The sequence below is a fragment of the Oryzias latipes genome, chromosome 13, assembly GCF_053564925.1.
Source record: "Oryzias latipes strain Hd-rR chromosome 13, Olatipes_Hd-rR_3.1".
NCBI lineage: Eukaryota > Metazoa > Chordata > Actinopteri > Beloniformes > Adrianichthyidae > Oryzias > Oryzias latipes.
Genome location: NC_136249.1, coordinates 33,451,623 through 33,474,667, shown reverse-complemented (window position 1 = coordinate 33,474,667; position 23,045 = coordinate 33,451,623). Strand labels below are relative to the sequence as shown.

The 23,045-nt window shown below is 45.8% G+C and overlaps 1 protein-coding gene across 19 annotated transcripts in view; it reads left to right on the top strand.

Moving 5' to 3' along the window:
- ryr1b (ryanodine receptor 1b (skeletal)) overlaps positions 1–23,045 on the top strand; it is a 123,219-nt gene that overhangs the window by 90,002 nt on the left and 10,172 nt on the right. For 6 of the 19 annotated variants that reach the window (XM_078929668.1, XM_078929672.1, XM_078929674.1 and 3 more), the window contains 12 exons: positions 2,102–2,201; positions 3,522–3,601; positions 3,699–3,775; positions 4,636–4,709; positions 5,005–5,022; positions 7,296–7,376; positions 7,457–7,545; positions 8,467–8,595; positions 8,683–8,787; positions 10,682–10,711; positions 12,310–12,339; positions 12,450–12,531. In XM_078929668.1, the coding sequence (XP_078785794.1) occupies positions 2,102–2,201; positions 3,522–3,601; positions 3,699–3,775; positions 4,636–4,709; positions 5,005–5,022; positions 7,296–7,376; positions 7,457–7,545; positions 8,467–8,595; positions 8,683–8,787; positions 10,682–10,711; positions 12,310–12,339; positions 12,450–12,531 (895 nt within the window). The remainder of the gene's footprint in view (positions 1–2,101; positions 2,202–3,521; positions 3,602–3,698; positions 3,776–4,635; positions 4,710–5,004; positions 5,023–7,295; positions 7,377–7,456; positions 7,546–8,466; positions 8,596–8,682; positions 8,788–10,681; positions 10,712–12,309; positions 12,340–12,449; positions 12,532–23,045) is intronic. The other 13 variants (XM_023961420.2, XM_078929679.1, XM_078929678.1 and 10 more) reach the window with 5 other exon arrangements.

Sequence of the window (23,045 nt, the reverse complement as noted above, 5' to 3'; positions counted from 1 at the left end):
AAGGATCTCGTGAACCCAGACAGGAAGACGTGATTACCAAAGCCTTTGTAGAGCTCTTCAAAATAAAATAAGCCGGATCATCATCATCATCATCATCTGTGTCTTCCATTCATTGACTGTATACGCGACGCACAGTCAATGCTTCAATGCAGCGATGAGGCTAGCATCTTCTGACTGTAGCTCCTCCCACATGCAGCAGGAGCGTCAGGTTTTCGGACAGGCGTCCAGCAGCAAATTTGCCGCCTGAATCGCGTTGGGTGTGAACGCAGCACTAGAGACCCACTGCTTCTCCTGGAGGGTAGCATTACACCGCTCTGCACTGTGAAATCTCTGTAAGAATGAGTGGTTTTCTGATCTGCACATCCTGTGATGAGAAATGTGATGCTGCCTTTCACGACCTCATGGTTGGCTGCCTCTGCAAACATCCGTCCACGCCAAACGGGCTATCGTCCATTCGTGGTGCACGTACGCGTCCAGTCCCCCCACCCCAGCCTGGCATCACCTGCATCAACTAACCCATCTTCATTGAATTGGACTCTGCTAACAAGCCTCCCTCTCTGTGCTCACCCAAAACCTCAGTCCAAGCCCACACACCCCCAAGCTCTTCATCCACACACTCATCATCCTCTTCCTCTCACAGCCAACACATATGACCAGCAGCAGTGGCTCACCTTCACACAACACTTTGATTTTCCCACGTCAGGCTTACGAGGGAGGGGGGGGCGGAGGGAGGGGTAAATGTCTGTCTGTGTGCTTTGGGAGGGGCTTTGTGCATGAGGTGCTGGGGGCGGGGCTAACCTCTTTTGTCAACAGGATGTTTGATAATGATGGAGATGAAGGACTGCATTTTGACCCCAAACTGCTTTTTTGTCAACATTAGAGTAGATTACAGTAGAATCGGCTAGAGTAGAGCAAATTATACAAGAGTAGAGTACATGAGAGTTAAATATATTAATTAAAGGAATTTAGAGTAGAGTAAGGCACATTAGAGTACAGTAGACCATATTAAGTAAAGTCAGGTAGAGCACATTAGAGTAGATTAGAGTTTATTAGAGTTTATTAGAGTAGTGTGTAGCGTATTATAGTTGGGTAGTGTAGAGTAAAGCACATTAGAGTAAAGTCAAGTAAAGCACATTATAGTAGATTAGAGCTAATTAGAGTTTATTAGAGTAGTGTGTAGCGTATTATAGTTGGGTAGTGTAGAGTAAAGCACATTAGAGTAAAGTCAAGTAAAGCACATTATAGTAGATTAGAGCTAATTAGAGTAGAGGCTAATAAAGTGAAGCACAATATAGTAGATAAGTGCACATCGAAGTAGATTAAAGCTAATTAGAGTAGTGTGGAGTGTATTATAGTTGAGTAGAGTAGAAAGCTAATTAGAGTAGAACATATTAAAGTAAAGCACTCTATAGTAGATTAGAGTTCATTAGAGTAGAGTAGAGTTTATTGAAGTATAGTCAAGTAGAGCACATTATAGTAGATCAGAGCACATTAGAGTAGATTAGAGCTAATTAGAGTAGAGCATATTAAAGTAGAGCACATTATAGTAGAATAAAGTACATTAGAGTAGAGCATATTAAAGTAGAGCACATTATAGTAGAATAAAGTACATTAGAGTAGAGCATATCAAAGTAGAGTAAAGTCAAGTGGAAAGTATGTGGGTTTGTTGGAGAGTGCATGATGTGTTGATGAGAATCCAGCTGCTGCTTCCTGTAAGAAGCTGTGAGGTGACAGATCTGCTGCCTCTGAGTGATGTGAAGAGCTGGAATAACTGCCTCCATCACTAACACACATTGTGTGCAAGAGAACGTGTGTGTGAGGAAGAACACAGCAAGTCAGAGACTTGAGGGAAAAAAACATGGCTGCCACAAGGAGACTCGGCTCTCTAAACAGCATCAGCGCGTCCTAAATTTGAAGTCTGCAGTGAAAACAGACAGAAAATGAGAGTTTTTACAAATTCAGGCTCTGACAATCCGGTCTTAGTTTACTGGAGGTAATGGATGGTAGTTGGGAGGATGTGTGTGAGTGTGTGTCTGTGTGGGGGGCAGTGCAGCGTCTGTGGGCGGGGTTACAGCCGTGTCCTCCTCGCTCTTCTCCACAGGAAAAGGAGATGGAGAAACAGAGGCTTCTGTACCAGCAGTCCCGTCTGCACAACCGCGGGGCTGCAGAGATGGTGCTGCAGATGATCAGCGCCTGCAAAGGTGCCGGCTGCACAAACACACACACGCATGAATGCACAAACACACACACGCATACCTGCACGCACCCTCACACGGTAGAGTGTGGATTTTATTTTTAATGTGGATCGTTACTAAGGTGGTGATCCGATTCACGAATCAAAATAATCAATTCACAGACTAAACCACAGTTCGTGCTGGTATTCTGTTATAATAGTTGCAATAAGACTGGATGGATGAAAATTACATACAAATAAACAAAACCTTTATTTAGAACCGGAGATCGGAATCAACAACACAGATAAAAACTCACATTTTTGAAAGGAAAGAATAGTTTTTATCGCTTTAAACAGTGTTCATTCAAAACATTTTCTGGTCAACTTCAGCATTAAACAAAACATAAACACCTTTGTTGTTTTGGATAATTTAACAGCAAGTCCTGAAAATATTCTCCACAGTCTTTTCATCCTCAAAGTTTAGCTGACTGCAGTTCCAGTAGATCGATGACAAGAAGACAGTAAATGATTTTAATAACCATTTCTTACCTACTTTCTGACAGGAAACAAATTTTACTACTGACTTTTTTTCAAATTTAGTGGAAAACATAAAAAGCTCCCAAATTTTAGGTGAACATTTAAGGGACGTGTCCTGATACGTCATGCAGGAGCTGCATATACGCGTTTTTTTTGGGCTCCTCTTAGGTTCCTTATGAGCAAAGCTAGAGTGAATCAGCAGAAATGTCTACATTTTAGATTTTAGCATTGAAAGCTGCTCTGCTTCTTTCATTTATCTATTTCTTTGAGTTTTTACAAGTCTGAAAAGAACAAACAGTCTTGGGGACAGTTTCCTTCCCAAAGTTCTCACAGTATTTAACTTTAGCACTACGTTCCACCTGATTCTGGTACATTTTATCTTTTAACATTTTATTTATTTGTCTGTCTTCATTATTAAGGGAACATTATTCTGGATCTTCATGACAATGACTTAAACGGTGGAAAGTTTTTTACTGAACCATGCTTTCAGAGTCTCAACAAAAAAAAGAATAGAATACAATGAAAAGCCTTTATTTACATTCCTTACAGTATACTGGAATTCAACCCTGAAGAACCCCAAAACTATTTTCTTCTGGACATTTAAAGTTTGTTTGACAATTTCTTTGTTCGTTCTGGGTGGCAGCAATTAACAAAAAAATAAAAAGAGAAAATCCTAATTACAAGCTCAGTGAACGTTTCTCTGCAGCTGCGATGAAGCAGGAGCCTCTTTATAAAAGGGGGGCATTTGAGGAACGTAATCTAGTACTGGTTAGTAGACCCCCCCCCTCCCTCATGTGTTTGCTGGCTGCAGGTGAACCTGGAGTCATGGTCTCCTCCACTCTCAAGCTGGGAATCTCCATCCTCAACGGAGGCAACAGTGATGTGCAGCAGGTGATCCGGAATAGTCTGGAATATCTGCAGTGAATCAGTCATTTCTGGGGATTTTGTCAGATGAATAAGAAAAGCTGTCTGTTCTGTGTGCACGCAGAAAATGCTGGAATATTTGAAGGATAAGAAGGATGTGGGCTTCTTCCTGAGCGTTCAGGCTCTGATGCAGACCTGCAGGTTTGAGAATCTTCACTCCTCCTCATAGAAATCTGTTAAATCAGTAGTCCCCAAGCCCCAGGCCGTGGACCGGTACCGGTCCATGGGACAGTTGGTACCGGGCAGCAAAGAAAAAACCCCAGCTGTGTATAGAATCTGATTGTAAAGTTTTATTTTGAAAAACGACCGAAAAACGACTTTAGCTGTTTTTCTTCTCCGACAGATAAACTGAAACCCCCAAGCTAGCAAACGTAAGCAAAAGAAATGTATTTGGAAAATTTCTTTTAGCAGAGTAAATCCAGTGACGAAACAGAGGGAGAGCCTTCTACTTCAAAATAAAAGCTGCATTTAACAGACATAAAACAGGAATCTTTACTCCAAATATGGATTTCTTCTGACAGTTGTTCATCATAATGATGATAATCCTTCAGCAATCGACCGTCTAATAATACAAAACAATACAAGGATGCTGCTAACAAAGTTGATCCAATGGTGGATTCATGTTTATTATTAATTTTAGAAAATAATTGTTTATTATTTTTATTTTTTTATTTTATTTTCAAATGAGGTGGAAGTTGGTGTCTGATTTTTTTAATCTTCTACTTTAGCAATTATGAGTTGAGGGAAAATAGATTCCTATTTCAATGGTTCCTACATGAGATTTAGTGAATAAATAAGATTTAAAGCAGCTGCAGATATTTTACCGAGGATGAAGATAAACTTCATCCCCAACAGTTAAAAGAAACCGGAGGATAAACAGAAATATCTTGGCCCCATTATCCCGGTCCGTGGCCTGGAAACGGTTGGGGACGATTGCTTTAAGTGGGTCAGAATGAGTCTGTTTTGAGGGTTTTCCTGCTAACCCGTCTGGATGTTTGCAGCGTTTTGGACCTGAACGCCTTTGAGAGGCAGAACAAGGCCGAAGGACTGGGAATGGTTTCAGAAGAGGGCTCCAGTGAGTCGGGTGGAGATGTGGTGCTCCATCACACACACACACACACACACATGTGGCCTGGTGGATGTGCTGCTCTGTGGTTCTGCATTGTGAGGTCATGTGTGTGCCCGGTCTGCTGCAGACGAGTGGTCGTGACAACAGCATTTGGACTGTGTCTGACACTGACAGCCGTGGGGATTTCCACACTCACGCCGTCTCTCTGTTCTTCTCTCCTCCACCCCGACATCGTTCACATTACCCGTTTATCCTTTTTATCCCACGTCCGTCCAACCTTTGCTGCTCTCGCGGCTCTCAGATAAGAAGCTAGAACGCGGTAAATTGTCTTGTTTTGTCTTCCTTTCTCTCCTCTCTGTCTTTTTTTTCTTTTCTGGATCCTAATACCCTAACTCGTCTTTTTCTTTGCCGTGGAACTTAATGTGCATTTCATTTCACACTCAAGAACTCAATGAAAACAAACTCCTCTATCGGCTTCTGACTGCAAAGGAAAGAAGCGATGGCGGGGTTCGATTTTCATCCTTGAGTGTTTTATCACTGATCTGCTGTAACTCCACCCGCCATGAGGAAGATAAAATAACTCCGCCTTCACCTTTTGAAAGCGCAGGCTGACCCTGAAATAAACTGCAGCAGCAGGAGTTCTGTTTTCTGTGTTGGGACATAAAAAATGTTAATCACGTCTCCCAAATAAACCCCAGATCAACACTGATGGAGCTGAAAGTCAGTAGTAGTCGTAAAAGCAGAAAATGTCCAAGAATTGATCAATATTAACAATCAGCATTGATTGCAGATGATCATTGGTGAGTTTAAGCAGCACCAACAAGGCAGAATTTTTTTAAAAAAACCATCTCTGTCTTTTAGGTAGTTATCTGTTGGTAACTAACAGGTGAACCGCTCCTGCTAATCAGTTACAATACTTTATCCTGTAACACAGTTACAGGATAAAGTAAAGAGTCTTGAATCAGGAATGCTGTTAATACTGATGGATGTGATCCTGCAGAGACACTGTCAGTAAGCTGCAATTTATCATAAAAACACGGAAAACATGTCATTTAGGATTCGTTTGGATAAGAAAAAAACTTTCTTTGTTGGTAAAAAATTATTATTTCCAGCTGGACAGATGAAGCAATACAGATTTTCCCAGAGTCCTTTGCTGCCAGCATCCGTGTGGAGTGCAGTAAATCTGTCCTGCATGACGCTGCCTCAGCTTTCCTCCACATTTGTGTCCCGTCTCGTCTTTTATGTACGTCTTTTCCATCCGCGGTTTTTCCCATCTTCATTTACGTGTTTGTCTTTTATCTGTTGTGTTTGTTTGACTGAAGCAAAGTGTCCTTTTTAACAGTAAATATTACAGTCATGGAGCTTCTAGATGGTGAGAAAAAAAACGTTTTTATGAACCAAAAGAAAAATGGAATCCAGACTGTGACTGTGTTTATGTGAACAAAGTTTAGTTTAAAGACAAGTGAAATACTTTATTAATTCCTGTCAGTGGTTTATCCATACATCATACAGGAAATAAAACCAGTAAAGGTTCCAAAACTGGGTTATTTAAGTCGGATTATCCTCATTTCCCCTTTAGTCTGTCAAAACAAATCTTCTGCATCTGAACAGCAGAAACAATGTCCATCATTTACAAACCTTCATATAAACTTTTATATATATTTTGTAGAACACTTGCTCCTCGTAAATTGAAGTTCATTTAAAAAAAATTTAACCTTTTTGATGTAGATTTTGAGAAAGAAAATGTCTTTCTAGTATTAGTTCTTAGATACAAAGAAAGTCTTTGAATATTTGGGCTTATTTGTTTGATGACATAAGAAAGACAAATCCATCCACTTTATATTTATAAAAGATTCTTTTTTTTAAATACATGGAAAAGAAAAATGATGTGAATTAAAAAAAATCCTACTTTCTCACAATATAGATTCAGAGTTCACTGTTTAATTGATGTTAAGTCTTTATTTCTACCTAAATTGGCTTCCAGCTCCAACTTTATTTAGTGGAATTAAGGATATTTACGCACTTTTCCGTGATATTCAAATTTTTTGAAAGGGTCTGTATATAAAGGAACAAAGGAATTTTGTGGAGTTTTGTGAAAAATAGGTTAAAACTGAAATTAAGGGTTTCACTTATAGATAAGTTTTGTGCCTAAAAGAAAAAAGACTTGTTGAAAAAGATGAAATTCATGAGGTGCAGCTTCTCTGCTTTATAATTCACTTCAAACCTCATTAGTACATCTCTAGTATTTGGTCTTTCCACCTCATTCTTGTGCCTTTATTTTGAAAAAAAAAAAAAAAATCCAGTTATGTCAATTCAACAAACGAAAGGAGTAAACGTTTTAAAAAAAATCTTCTTAGAACATTTGAGAATCAGATTTAAGGAGAACATGAAAAATCTTATTAATAGTTTTCAACCAAAACTGGACATGGAGCAAAAACACATTTTTATTTTTTTCCAAAGCTAAAACATGTAAATCACCCAAGTAATAAAGTTAACCGCCTGTGCTGAGCTTTGCTCTAACAAACTAACACGGCGGGGCTCCAGACGCCTTCTCCTGCTCACGCTAACGCGGCTTTTTCCCGTCCGGCGCAGACGAGAAGGTGATGGCAGACGACGAGTTCACGTGTGACCTGTTCCGCTTCCTGCAGCTCCTCTGTGAAGGGCACAACAACGGTGAGTCTGCAGGACGCTCAACCTTTGACCTCCGGCAGACACACAAAGCTCTGCTTGACCTTTTTTTTTGTTTTGCTCAGACTTCCAGAACTACCTGAGAACGCAGACGGGCAGCACCACCACCATCAACATCATCATCTGCACTGTGGACTACCTGCTTCGACTGCAGGTCTGATCCCTAGAAATTTCCCAGAAGTCTCGGCGAAAAACCAGTGTGCATCGATGCTCACTAGTTTGGTGAATATAGACCACAATGCATTGCGTCGGAATCATTTTTGCCAAAAAATGATTTTTTTTAAATAAATCATAAACGTTTTTATCTTCAGAACACAGTAGATTGATAATTGTTGAAAAACGCTCATATAAATTAGATTTTAACTTTGAAATCGATACCATTTAAAAAAAAAATATAGTGAGCATGGTGTCCGAATTGCTTTTAAAATTTAGATTAAAATTCAATATTCGGTGCCTATTTTTTCTTTTTGTGTGACTTAGAAAACTTGAAAACATTTATGCAGCTACTGCCCCCTAAAGGCAAAGATTAGAACAGTTCAGTGGTTCATAGGCGTCTGTGCTCAGCTAAAGACGGATTCGGCTGCAGATGAAACGCCATTATCTAAGACCGTGTCATAAATGCATGTTGTCACACACGGACAGGTAGCTCTTCTGAAAGTGGGTGGAGCTTTACCGACGGAGTAAAGCGTCATAACCACCACATACTTTATCTAGAAACGGTAAAGAGCCGACGTTCTTCCAACCCTGCCATATGTCACATGAGCAGGTTTGGAGTAGAAAAATGTAGATTCCCAGGAAAACTGAAAGTGTTTTTTTGAGTTAGAAACACAAAGGAAGCTAAAGACGATGAACAGAAAAAATCCACCGGCTGTTTTGGTCCAATATCTGCATGGAGGTGCTGCTTTAAATTGAGATGTGACTTTCCTCCTCACTGAAACGTGTTTTTAACTTCCAGATTGATGCTGAACTCTGCAATCTTTAGTTCAAACAGAAAACTAGTGCAGAGAAAATTTACCTTGACTCAGTTGATAAACACAATTTAAAGCCACTTTGTTCTTTTCTTTTCCCACCTCAGGAGTCCATCAGTGACTTTTACTGGTATTACTCCGGAAAAGACATCATTGATGGGCCTGGAAAGAGGAATTTCTCCAAAGCGATGACTGTGGCCAAACAAGTCTTCAACAGCCTGACGGAGTACATCCAGGTGAGAGACCCGCCCCCCCCTTGCACCTGTCCAATGCATCCCAGCCCAGCAGCAGAAATCCAAACGGGGGGCCGTGTTTGTTTCTAGGGGCCGTGCACTGGGAACCAGCAGTCTTTGGCCCACAGCAGGTTGTGGGACGCCGTTGTGGGTTTCCTACACGTCTTCGCTCACATGATGATGAAACTGGCTCAGGTGAGTAAAATGCGCCCTGGTTTCAGTCCTTTTTGTTTCTTTTTCACTGTTTATTGAAGCAACTGAAGGAAAAAAGAGAAAAAAATAGTTTTATTTCTAAATATGTCTTTGTTTTATTTGTTTCGCTTGTATTAATTTATATAGTATTGTCTTTAACTGTTAATGACAACTTTCCAGGACTAGTTTTCCTGTCCGAGTTTTTATAAATGTCCTCTAAAAGTATCGTAAGAGAAGCTTTTATTATTCTGTCCCGCAGCAGTCCTGGACTGCAAGGACCAGATCGTTTTTGCAATTCTTCCTGGACATAGTCCAATAAAAAATGATGACATCATCACAGCCGGAGAAACCATCTGAAAAAAAGAATGGGGCCAAAATCAGTTTTGGGGCTCAAAACACATATTTCAAAACTCGGTCACGAAACAAAAGCACATGTTGGGGATATCCAAAGGAATTTTTGAAAGTATTATGGGATGGCCCCAAGACCTACGGCTTGTCTGCCATTTAGTGGCAAATTCTGAAATTTGGCGATTTTTTGAGAACTTTTGGTTCAGCAATCTTCATGAAATTTTACTCTCATGCTGTGAGGTTAAGTCTACAACCACAACCGAAGTGTTGAATTCTGAATAAATAAACAAAAAACAGCCTCTCCTTAAATACCTTCTACAAATTCGAATTCCTAGGGATTTTGATCTCCTTGAGCATCATTAGGAGGCTACTTTGGAAAACACGTAGGAAATAAAGTTTGTAGATTTTGAAGAGCGTTAGCGTGGCTAGCTTGCAGAAGCGGCTCGCATAGTTTTTACCAGAATACTGGGCAAATGTATTAAATGAATGGTTGACTAAAGCTGAACACAACCATATGAAATATGACATGAACATATTAGCAATGTGGGCGTGGTTTACAAAACAACATCGTTGCCAAGGAAATCCAAAAATTTACTTTTGCCAATTCTTCTAAAAATAACACAGACCTGTCCGTCATCACCAGGTAACCAAAAAATGAAATGGTTGCTATGGAGATAAAACCACCAGAAAAGCCACTATTTTCAAAATAGTGTTGTTGTTTTTTTAATGATTTGTGTCATGTGCAGCTCCGATCAGAAAGGAGGTGGGGCTTGTAGCAGTGGGAGCGGGCCAAACAACAGTGTTTACTGCTTTAATTTTGACTAAATTTGTTGACGGTGAATACATATTAAATATCCTCAAACACATCCTAAAACTCTCACAGAACCTCAGATCAGTCCTGCTGATCACATCTTGCTGTTTTTAACAGCCTTTTCTTTACAGGAAAAAAAACTGGGTTTGTTTTGTTTTGGGGTTCGATAAACGGCAAGTCGAGCTGCAGCGCTCCTTCGATCTGTGCTGCACTTTATCTTCTCTGGTTGGATTAGGTTTAGTCAAACATTTATGATCTCTTCTTCCATGTTGATCGATGAAACAACAAAAAAGCTTCTATTTTAAAGTTCTCCTTTTAAGATGCTGCACAGATTATAGAAACATAAAATGTAATTATTTAAAAAAAAGAATTTTAGACATTAAAGGCATTTTGAAGTTAATAGCTTGATTTTGGTGTTTAACTTTCCTGACATGTTTCCTTTTTAAAAAAGAAAGCCTTTCTTTGACTAACTGAGATTTTAACTGTTAAAAACCTGTTAAATACTTTAAACTGTTATTTTTGATTGGTGTTTTGGTTTTCTTTTCTCTCAGATCTCGTTAATGTTTTTAGCCTTTTTGTGACCTCTATCATACATATTCAGATAAGTCACCTTTTTTCCCCCCATAAAGTATTTCATGTTTGTGGAAACTCCATCAAATAGAAAACAAAAGAATGAGGATCAGCGGTAAGAACAGATCTGTTGGATAACCTTTTCATTTTGGTGTGTAACCCTGCTAGATGCTCCCTGATCCAGGACAACGAAACGGCGTAAGATTCTGTGTTTTGCCTCGTTTTAGACCCTTCATGCTTTCATGAAAAGCTCAAATTCATTTTTTCATTCACACGTACCTCAGGTTTCCCCACAACTCCTTCAGAACTTCAGGTTTAAGATGAGTTCGTGCCTTTATTTATAAGGCAGACTTGAGAGATTTAACTGAATGAGGAGGTGTATAGTAAAGATACTTTTTAGTGGTATTTTAGTTTAAACCTCCACTGGGTTTTAGGTCTAAATGTGTGTCTGCATGTGCTCTGTAAAAATGTCAATTATTATTGAGTTAAGTCTGAAGCTTAGAAAAAAATGAATTGTTTTTTTTAAATATTTTCTGCTAGTAGAAAAAGAAATTTAAAAAATTAGAGTTTAGAATTGTTAAAAAGGCTTTTTAAGGTGTATTTATTGTCAGAAAAAAACAAAATCTGTGTCAGTGAAACGTCATCTCGTTAGACATTGTCTAAAAGAAAATGTAACAACTGAAATTTGACAAAGAAACCTGGTTTTGCTGCAGAGCATCACGCTGCCTCTCTGGGTTACAGTAACATAAAAACAGCAATGAGAAAATCTATGCTTTGTTTAAAATCCTGTTTTTTTACCAAAAAAAGATTTTTTTTTTAACTAATACTTTCACTTACCTTTGCAAAACTTAGTCTGTTTACTGTAAGTGTACCACAACTATACTTAGTGCAGGGGTGGGCAAACTTTTTCACTCGTTGGGCACAAAGGGTTCTCAAATTTGACAGGGCCAGACCAGGAGCAAATGTATGGAGCGTCTTGGTAACTTTACTCATAGGAGAAAGAAATAACAGGAAATCTGGACAAAAACACACTATTTTTTTAATTAAAAATAAATATATATGATTTAAAACAGAACATTTTTGAGTTTTTAGATCAAAGTTTGTGGCTTTTCTCATTTTGGTGCCAATTGTGTACCGATAGGTTGATGTCCCTCATGGAAAAAAGCAAATTTAGAGAAATGCTGCATTCTGTTGGAATGATGGAAAAAATGCCTGTCTGTGTCTGAAAAGACACCTGAACGTCAGGAAAACCACAGATCTTCCAACACCACATGAATGCAAAGTAACTTTGTGCACCTAAAAGGTCAATTTATTTGTAGTGCAGCAGAATTACAGGGAAAATAAAACAATTACAAGAAATATCAACATATTTATTCCAGTTTGGTGGGCCACATTAAATAGTTTAATGTGCTGCATCTGACCCCGAATCGTAGTTTGTCCGCCCCTGAAATAGTCCATACCAACCAAAAGGCAGTATTCTTGAAGTTTACTGTTTATATGCTATGTTCCAATTTAATCTGAAGAAGTATTCCGTTGGTAGACCTTATACACTACATGTACATAGTCTATTGTAGACTTGCTGGACTTGTACCCTATACTCAAGTATACGTTGGTAATAAACTTCAAGTGTACTACCTTTTGCCAAGGGTTTTATAGCGATATTTAAGCGGGCAAGCTTTGTAAGACCCATCTATTTGTCTCATTTGTTACCTGGATAAGTCTGCCATGTTTTCAATCACATTTAGTTTAGTATTCATGTTTAAAATAAATGTTCTTTATCTAAAATGCAAACCAAGGATCCCTTTTGGAGTAGAACGTACTCGGAGGTAGTGTACTTCACTTCCATAGCACATTTCATGAAGTCAGTGTAGTCTAGATGTGTCTAAGTACAGATAAAAAACAGTTTTTATCTTTATTGTGTTTGTTTTTGACTCAGGATTCCAGTCAAATTGGACTATTAAAGGAACTGCTGGATTTACAGAAAGACATGGTGGTGATGCTTCTCTCCCTACTTGAAGGTAAGGATGCTTTCCCCTCTTGGTTTTTGTTCCGTCCGCACCTGAGCTTTTTCCCCTTGGTTGTTGCTCACCTGGACTTTGGTGCAGGTCAATTAAGTAAACTCTGGTCTGCTTAAGCCTTAGTCAAACATACTCATACAGGGGTCGACCTGTATGGGTGCTGCAGGTTTTTGGGTTGTCCGGGTCTGTGGAGGGTCATAGATCGGTGTGGCCTCATCTTAAGGGGAGCACAGGTGTGTCTGCAGTTCCCTTGAGCCTCGTTCGACCGCCTCAATGGAACACACTATTGCATTAACAATTTGGCCTTTGCGAGTTCACCAAGCGGTCTTAATATTTTGTGCAGGTCACCTGAGTGCCCCATGCAGGTTTGATCGTTTTTTGCCTAAAGACAGACTAGTCATACCTGTGAGGGTAGTTGCGACTAAGGGTTACAGAACAAGGGTCCAGTTGCAATTGCTGGTTTACTTCAGTGTGAACACAGACCGACTTTGCAGATCAAAGAGATTGGTAACCATAAGCTCTGTTCATTTTGTTTGGGGGTCAAATGCATTCCAAAGCAAAAGATTAATAGCTCGAATATGTTGGAATATGCCTTTGGTGTGAACATGGTTTAGTGAGAAGACTGATTTGTGATATTTGAAGGGCCACGTGGTTTTTCTTCCCTCGTCATAGAATATTTTGGACAATATCGCCCCCAAAAGTTGCTGTTGGAACTGCATGTATTTTCTTGGCAGTGTGGTCCATGCCAGTATCATACATTTGGTTCTCTTAAAATGAACCAGAGTTCGTTTCACCCAATAATCCGGAACAAATTTTCAGTCTGGATGCACCCAGGTGGACCCTGTTTCGGGACCAGGTACCGCTGTCTGACCCATCTTTAGAGGTCAACTTGTCTCTGTTGATTTCAATTGAACTGAGCTTTGGTTCGCTCTGAGTTCCCTTAGTCTGAATAGGCTTCATGCTCTGGGAATTACTTAATATTGTAGTGATCCTGTCGATGTGGCTATCCTGCCCATGGCAGGAATGCATTATGGGAGTTTTCTGTCTGCTTTGTTGAAACCATGAGTGAGTTGGGTATCTCCAGTAAAGACATTTGCAATGTTGGTCTGTTCTGTTTAGTTCTGAAAAGGCCTAATAAATGGTTAATCTGAGGACATTGGACTCTGCCATTTCATTTGTGCCTCCTAAAATAACAGCTGCCTGGGGTCGTGCGGTGTAAGGGGCACGGGTCAGCTCACTTTTTAGCCTGCTAAAACAGTTTAGGCGACAGGCACTAGCACCTTGCTAGTTAGCATAGCTGAGTTCTGCTCCATCCTGACCTACGTGAGAGAGAGCAGCCGCCACATTGGTGTCAGAAGTGGGATTTTGCTGCTGTCAGAAAGACGCAATGATGGAGCAGATAGCTAGTGATATAGAGCGACTTACCCTGGAGAACAGCTTGCTTCGGGAACGCCTGCGACAAGGCACAAGACAAAAGGCCTCGGTACACCGTCAACCGGATGGTACCAGTGCTCCCCGCTTAGCACACCCGGTGACTCGAGCAAGACCTCAAGAAACCTCAATGACTGTTCGAACCCCTCCGGTTGCAGAGCTGAGGAGCAGCATTACTCAAACCCCGGCAAAGCTACCGAGATTTAGCGGCCTGACTCCTCTTGAGCCTTTCCTTGCCCAAGTGGATTTAGCTGCCTTGCATGATGGATGGAGCAGCAGGGAGACGGCTATCCACCTGGCCCTTGCTCTGGAGGGTCCAGCACTTCAGGTCTTAGTAGTCTTGTCTGCAGAAGAACGTAGTGACCTACAAGCCATTACTGGGGCCCTAAACAGAAGGTTTGGCCAAAGAGTGTCCAGTGAGCAGAGCAGAGAGCAGCTGATCAGACGACAGCGACGTAGTGGAGAGAGTCTGGGAGCTTATGCCGCTGACATTCAACTACACATACGACATGGCTACCCTAACTTTTCAAGTGCTGCCAGGGAAGAGCTAAGCCTTCATGCATTTCTGCGGGGTCTGACACCTGAACCTCTGCGCCAACACGTGCGTCTCTCCTTTCCCACTAGCCTGGGGGGGGGCGCTGAAAGGAGCTGAACAGGCGGAGGACGTTTTGTGTGCTGGGTCAACTGAGCGATCTCCACTGGTGAGGGCTGCTGACCATGAGTTGGAGGACTCTGCGCAGGACGAGCTCAGTCAAGCTCAAGCTGTTCGAACCCAACGGCGCCGGATGCCGCCCAATTGCTGCCACCGCTGTGGAGAACCAGGACATTTTGCCAGAGACTGTCCAGCACCCAGTCCCAGAGCCAGACCTCAGGCCCTTCAGGGAAACACCAGCGGGGTGAGGCAGTAAGGGGATCCTCACCCCAAACCACAACCCCCCTTGGAACCATCACTCCAATGGTAGGTCGCTGTGGCCCAACACGTGGACTATATTTGGACTGTTCCATTGGTGGCCAGCCCTGCAGTGCATTGGTGGACACAGGGTCCACCATCTGTCTTGTGAAGAAGGGACTATTGCCAGGGACATCAGGCTCTCTCCCAGAGGGTTGGATTCATACTGAGACTGCACTGCTCACAGTGACAGGTGAGCGAACCATCATGCCAGGGAAGAAATTGTTGTCGGTGGCAGTTGGGGCTATTAAGTCTAAACATGAGTTTTGGCTGGCTGACATCCAAGATGACTGCATTATAGGGCTTGACCTCCTTGGTCGCTGGGGGGCATGCGTTGATGTCCCACAATCCTCACTCTGCATAGACACTGAGGTTATTCAACTGCGATCCGGAAGAGACCACAAGGGAGAGCAACAGAGCACTGCAGCCCAACACAGCAAACCTGCACAAAAACCGCGTCACCATCAGCGCCCACAGAAACACCAAAGAAGCCATGGGGTTCAAATTGTTGCACCTGACCCTTCTCTAATTACTGCTCCATCCCCTGAAACAGTTGCAGCAATTAAGGATATGGAGGATCGCAGCAACACTCACCTTAGCGGGACACAGAAGGAGCAGCTTGGGTGCTTACTCCAAGAGTTTTGGGACATCTTTGCTGCTCGTGAAGAGGATTGCAATAGAACAGGTCTAGTCCAGCACCACATTGACACTGGTGAGGCTAATCCAATCCGCCTTCGCCCTCACCGTCTGCCGCTAGCAAAGCGCCAGGCGGCTGAAGAACTGATCAAAGACATGGCAGCTAACGGCATTATCGAGCCCTCTGACAGCCCCTGGGCTGCACCAGTGGTCATGGTGCGCAAGAAAGGCGGAGGATGGCGTCCATGTGTGGACTACAGACGCCTCAATGCAGTGACTCGTAAAGACTCATATCCCTTGCCCCGCATTGATGACGCACTGGATTATGTGACTGGCTCATGTTGGTTCAGCTCATTGGATTTACGCAGCGGGTACTGGCAGGTGGAGTTGGCACCAGAGGCCCGGCCTAAAACAGCATTTACCATTGGCCAAGGACTATGGCAGTTTAAAGTAATGCCATTTGGGCTGTGTAATGCCCCGGCTACTTTTGAGAGGCTTATGGAACGGGTTCTTAAAGACATTCCCCGCACACGCTGTGTAGTATACCTGGATGACTTGCTGGTCCATGCCCAGAACTTCACAGAAGCAGTCCACAATGTGCGTGAAGTATTTCTAGCCATTCGCCAGGCTGGGTTACGACTAAACCCAGCCAAGTGCACCCTTTTGGCCCGCAAAACACAGTTCCTAGGGCATGTCATCAGCGAGAGTGGAGTGGCAACTGACCCTGCTAAGGTCGTCGCAGTAAGGGATTGGCCCACACCATCAAACACCTCAGAGCTACGAAGCTTTCTTGGCTTGGCGTCGTACTACCGCCGCTTCGTAAAGGATTTTGCCACCATTGCCAATCCCTTGCACCGGTTAACAGACAAAGGCAAGCGTTTTGAATGGTCTGAGGGGTGCGCAGCAGCCTTTCAGCGGCTAAAGTCTGCCCTTGCTGATGCTCCTGTACTGGCTTATCCTGACCCTGGTCAGCCGTTCACTTTGGACACTGATGCAAGCAACGTGGGGGTAGGAGCCGTACTCTCCCAGCAGCACGAAACTGGTGAACGGGTTGTGGCCTACTACAGCTGCAGCTTAAGTCGGCCCGAGAGAAATTACTGCGTCACAAGACGGGAGTTGCTGGCTATAATTTTGGCAGTGAGGCACTTTCGGCCTTACCTCCTTGGCACAAAGTTCACGCTTCGAACTGACCATGCCAGCCTTACCTGGATGTTAAACTTTAAACAGCCCGAGGGCCAGGTGGCAAGGTGGTTGGAGATCCTGCAGGAATATGATTTTGAGGTCCAGCATCGCCCAGGACATCAACACAGCAATGCTGATGCTCTCTCCAGGCGCCCCTGCTTCACTGATGAGTGTCGCCATTGCCTTCGTCAAGAGGAACGAGAACTGGGACCCTTGGCAGCTGCAGCCTATCCAGCTATCACCATCCCTGAAAGGGAACCATTTTCTATAGAACAGCTCAAAGAGCAGCAAAAGGCTGATCAGGTGCTGGCCGAGGTGAGGGGTTGGCTGGAGGCCCAGAGGCGACCAGACTGGCAAGCTGTGTCTTTCCAAGGACCAGAGCTGAAAGTATTGCACTCCCAGTGGGGCAGTCTGGAGCTTCACAACGACGTTCTCTACAGGCGGTGGCAGGCACCAGGTGCAGGTGTTGACCGTGTTCAACTCCTGGTGCCCCGCAACCTTCGCCAAGATGTCCTCCATTGGATTCATGGTGCAGCTGGGACAGGGCATTTTGGAAACAACAAAACAGTGCGACGGCTCAGACAAAGGTTTTACTGGCCAGGTTGTCGACAAGATGCTGAACTGTTCGTCCACTGCTGCGACACCTGCACTGCGCAGAAAGGACCTAACCAGCGTTCCCGAGGGCCCCTACAACAGTACTTGGTGGGAGCACCAATGGAGAGGGTTTGTGTGGACATTTTAGGCCCTTTTCCTACCACTGAGACTGGCAACCGATACGTCCTGGTAGCCATGGACTACTTCACTAAATGGCCAGAGGCATATGCGGTCCCAGATCAGAATGCCACCACGTCTGCACAAAGGTTGGTGGATGAGATGTTCTCCCGGTTTGGAGTTCCTGAGGAGCTACACAGTGATCAGGGACGGAACTTTGAGAGTCGGCTGTTTGCTGAAGTGTGCCAGCGCCTGGGGATTAAAAAGACTAGGACCACACCTCTTCATCCCCAAAGCGATGGGTTGGTGGAGCGGTTTAACCGCACTTTGGCCACTCAACTTGCTATTCTTACCAGCCGTCACCAGAGAGACTGGGACCAGCACTTGCCCCTTGTGTTGTGGGCTTACCGCACTGCTGTTCAGGAGTCCAGTCAGTGCACTCCAGCGGCCCTAATGTTTGGAAGGGAACTACGAACACCGGTGGAGTTGGTGTTTGGGCCTCCACCCGAGCCTGAGATTGCGGGTGGCCCTGAACTGGATTATTTGCGGCGGTTGAGAGGGCGGCTTGATGAGGTGCATCGAATGGCGCGAGAGACTCTACAGAACGCTGGAGCTCGTCAGAAGCGGGCGTATGATTCCAGGGCACATGGACCATCTCTTGCACCTGGGGACCAAGTCTGGGTATACTGCCCAGTGAGGAAACGGGGGCTTTCCCCCAAATTGACACATCACTGGCAGGGACCTGGGGAGATCATGGGCCAGATCTCTGATGTGGTGTTCCGGGTCCGCCTGCCAGGTCGTGGACGGCAGGTGGTTCTCCATAAAGACCGGTTAGCACCATACAGACCCATGTCCCCTCTGCAGCGGACTGACGGGGTTGTTGAAAGCCCCATGCCCCTCAGCATTGAGGCAGAGAATGGTGGAAGCAGACTCAGGGCTGGGCCTGGTCCTGGTGACACACCAAAGAGAAGACCAGTGCGTGTTCGCCGCCATCCTGTATACTTACAAGATTTTGAACTTGATGACATTTAAGGGTTGTGAGGACACTTAACCCTCTGAGAGGGGGGCTGTGTAGTGATCCTGTCGATGTGGCTATCCTGCCCATGGCAGGAATGCATTATGGGAGTTTTCTGTCTGCTTTGTTGAAACCATGAGTGAGTTGGGTATCTCCAGTAAAGACATTTGCAATGTTGGTCTGTTCTGTTTAGTTCTGAAAAGGCCTAATAAATGGTTAATCTGAGGACATTGGACTCTGCCATTTCATTTGTGCCTCCTAAAATAACAGCTGCCTGGGGTCGTGCGGTGTAAGGGGCACGGGTCAGCTCACTTTTTAGCCTGCTAAAACAGTTTAGGCGACAGGCACTAGCACCTTGCTAGTTAGCATAGCTGAGTTGTGCTCCATCCTGACCTACGTGAGAGAGAGCAGCCGCCACAATATAAACAAAGTAGGAATGTAGCAACCATGATGTTGAGACACAGCAACTCATTGAAATGTGGTCGGATAAATGCAGGTTCATTCAAATAACTTCCAATGTCACAGAGTCCTACAGTCTATATGTCATAAACACCTATCAGCGTACCTTCATTGCCGCTGTTTCCTCAGTGACCGTCTTGCAGCACGCCTTTGCCAAACCAAAGTAGCAACTAAAAAGTTCAATACAATTTTATTTGTATAGCCCAAAATCACAACAGTCGTCTAGATGGGCTTCGAAGTAAAACATGAACTCAAAAGGATCACGAATACAAAGAGTTAAATAGGAAAATACTAAAGTGAATTAACAAACTGACTAAGCAAATTACTGGCATCCCTGCCCTTAGACCCTCCTTCGCGGTAAGGAAAAACGAAGAAACCTCAGGGGTGCCCACATGAAGGAGGGATCCTCCCCCAGGACAGACAGGCGATTTACCAGAACTCTTAGAGAAGAATTAACTTATCTAAATATACAACTACATATATAAAGTCCAGCAGACGAGCTTCATCCAGCTGTGGTTGGGGGGACGGTCAAAGGCGCGAGTCGAGCCGGAGACAGGAACCACAGCCAGGTGTAGGAGCAGGAGCAGAGACAAGGTACTCGGTCAGGTACAGAGCAGAGACGAGCTAGAGATGAGCCAGAGGCAGGATCCACAGCCAGGTGTAGGAGCAGGAGCAGAGATGAGGTACTCGGTCAGGTACAGAGCAGAGACGAGCTAGAGATGAGCCAGAGGCAGGATCCACAGCCAGGTGTAGGAGTGGAGCAAAGGCGAGGTAGACGGTCAGGAACTGGAGCACGGATGAGCCAACTGGAGTCTGGAAGCACTCCCACTCCCCAGGAGGGGAGAGGAAAAGAGGGACAATACATGAATCGCACTGCACCAAACAGAGGCATGGAGAACTAAATGATGAATAATGATCAGGAGTGGAGGAGAGGAAGGGTAGAAGTAGAAAAGAAAAGAAGACAGAACCCCAGTGCACCATAGTGACCCCAGCTTCAACTTCTAGCAGCCTTTTAAAAGAAATAGTTATTATTAGGTTTAATTTAAACAAATTAACATTAAGTTAAATAATCTCTGAATACTAACTAGTCTGACAATAAGCCTGTCCAAAGAGGAATGTTTTCAGTCTAACTTTGAATGTAGAAACTGAGTCGGCCTCTCTTCCATGAGCCGGGAGTTTATTCCATAGAACAGGGGCTTGGTGACTAAACGCTCTACCTCCAACCGTACTTTTACTAATTCTAGGAACCAAAAGCAGTCCTGCATTTTGCGAGCGAAGTGTTCTTATTGGATGGTAAGGGACTATGAGGTCCTTAATATAGGACAGGGCCATTCCATGTAAGGCCTTATAGGTTAACAGGAGGATCTTGAACTTGATTCTAGAATCAACTGGGAGCCAATGGCAAAAGTGTTGCCACTGACGTTGATACAGACATTCAAAATTGGTTAGCAAAATTTAAAGTTTGAATAGGTGAAGTATTTTGACAAGGATTGCAAAGGGCAGGACTTTCATTATTCTTTCTCTCGTTGCTTTGCTCCACCCTCCTAATTCCTGGCCCATGACTGAAGAGATCTTTGGTCACGTGGTTTTGTTTACAATCTTTAGTTTTAAACAGGAAAGCCTGCTTGACGGCAATTCAGGATTCAGTCAAGACCAACGGACTTTTGCAGTGCCTGGCGGGGGGTGGTGGGGGCTCCGTTGGTCGGGGGTCGGGTCCGGCGCCGGGGTGGGGCGGGCTGGGGCGCTGCGTGGTCCTCTGGGCTTGGGTGTGGGGGTGCGTGGTGGGGGGGTGGGGTGGTGTTCTGGCTTGGCTTGGGGGGGTGGTCCCTTTGCCTGTGCTGGGGGGGGTTGGCGGGGGGCGCTGCTCGGGGGGGGGGGGGGGGGGGCGGGCAGCGGCGCTGGATGGGCTTCCCATCTACGCCTGGGGCTGGGATCAGCCCTTCCCTGGCTCTGGGGCGGGACGGGACAACCCTCTTGGGGCCCCCGGGCGCTCTGGGTGTCATCCGCTTCGGCTGCGGGGTCTGGGGTGGGGTGGGGTGGGGGGTCTTGTCGGCCCTGTCCTGTGGGGGGCCATTCTGGGGGAGGGGGGGGCCACTATTGGTACGGGGCAGGGGGGGTTGACGGGTCGGGGTCTCCGCTGAGGCCATCGGCGGTTTCCCGGGCCGGTTGGCTGCCTCGGTCCCGTCGAGGCCTGACCAGAGCTCTTCTAGGGCCGGCGTTTGGGGGTGGGGCCCTGGGCTTGCTCTGGGGGGAGCCGGCGCTTTCTGGCTCCTCTCCCTCTGTGTGGGGTGGGTGGTGCTGGGCCTGGGGTGTCGACGCCTCCGGGGGTGGGGCCCCTGGGCTGGGTGGGCCTGGCCCCCTTGCTGGGGGGGGGGGGGGGGGGCGGGGGACAGCTGTTTGACCACCGGGGGACAGTCTACCAGCTGTCCCCAACTCACCCCCTTCCTCATATAACCTCATAATAGGGTGAGGGGGTGGGGGGCTTAGCCTGCGATGAGCCTTGGGGGGGGGGGTTTACTAGGCAGTGGCCCCCCCTCCTATGGTTGCCGTATGGAGTGGGCCCCCCCTCTTTCGGTTTTATTTGCACCTTAGACATGTAGGGCCCTTGGTAGGGGGGGTGCTTGGACATCACTGCCAGCAAGCAGCAGATGTCCTCCTAGCACCCTACCCGCCAATTTTTACCGCACCTTAGACATTTAGGGCCCCTTGGTGGGGGGGGTGAGGGGACATCACTGTGAGTAATCAGGAGATGTCCCCTTAGTGCCCTACCCGCCAATTTTAACTGCACCCCCCTTAGTACACACACCCCTCCCCCCTCAATATATACATCCCAACATAAACACACACACATGCACACACACACCCTCTTAAACACATACACGCACACACATTTTGCAAGGAAGGTGGGACCTAGGACCATCTGTCCCCTGCCTCTTCCCTGGTGGGGGGTACGGGCCCCTTTGCAACGGCGGCCGTGTCCCCGGGGTGCCGGCTTCCTGGGCCCGGCGGTGCTCTCTCCGCGCGGTGGGGGGGTTCACATTACATCTGAGCCGGGGGTGTTGGTGTCCCTGGGGGGTGGGTTCTGGTCCTTGCTCCTGAGCGCTGGGCCCCGCCAAATTTCCAACTGTGGCCGAGCCTGGTCGGGCCATATTTACAACACCCCTTGTGGGCCCTCTTTTTTCCCCGGGGTTCCCCCCTCCTGGGCGGGGGCGGCGGGCCCCTGCCTTGCTCCTCCCTGGACCAACCGTGGGCCGGGCGGATGGCTGCCTGGACTGCGGAGCGGGTGTCCCTTGGGGGGTCCTGGCTCGTACCTGGGGTTGGGGCGGGGGGATGCCCAGAACTCCTGGGTGGTGGTGGGGTGCTCGTCTGGGGCTGTGGGCGTCCCTCTCCGGTGGGGCCCTGCGTTGGGTTCTCCCGGCGCGGCGGGGGGGCTGTTCTCCTGGTTGGGCTGGGGCGGCCCTCTCTTTCCCTCCGTGCCTCCCTGCTCTCTGGCTCTGGGGGCCTTGCGGCGGTCCTGCTGGCCCTGGCCTGGGTGGCGGGCTTGGTCGCCCGGGCGGCGGTTGTTCCCTGCCGGTTTCCGTGTGGCGTGGGGGGGATTCCAGCTGCCGCTGCTGCTGCGGTGGGGGTCTTGGGGTGGGGATGGCTGGGCGCTCTCCCTCCTTCTTTACACATTCCACCATCCATTTTAGAAGAACATGAGCACTCACCTGAGCACGGGTGTTGGCTCACCTTTGCACTGGCGGTTTGCGTGACTGAATGACTGAAATGTTTCACACTAGTTGGTTTTAAGGCATAAGTATGCGTGTGAGCACTATCTGTTTTGTGTACATGTCGACAGATGGACATTTTTGCAGCTAGCAGGTGTGTTTGACACTTGGGTGTGTGTGTGGACAGGCTCCGCCCTTTTTGTACTGCATTTGAGCCTTACCATGGTGATTAACAACCAGTAAACTTGTTGCTTTATGCTGCTTCATGGTCTTATCCCCCTTCCCCTCCTACTATCACCCTCCTTCCCCCCCTCTCTCTAACGTCCCTCTCTCTTCTTCCCCTCTTTCCTTTTCCGTCCGGTCCAACACCAAAGATCTTCAAACATGTTTGAAATTAATAAAGTTTGGCCTCAATTACAAAAGG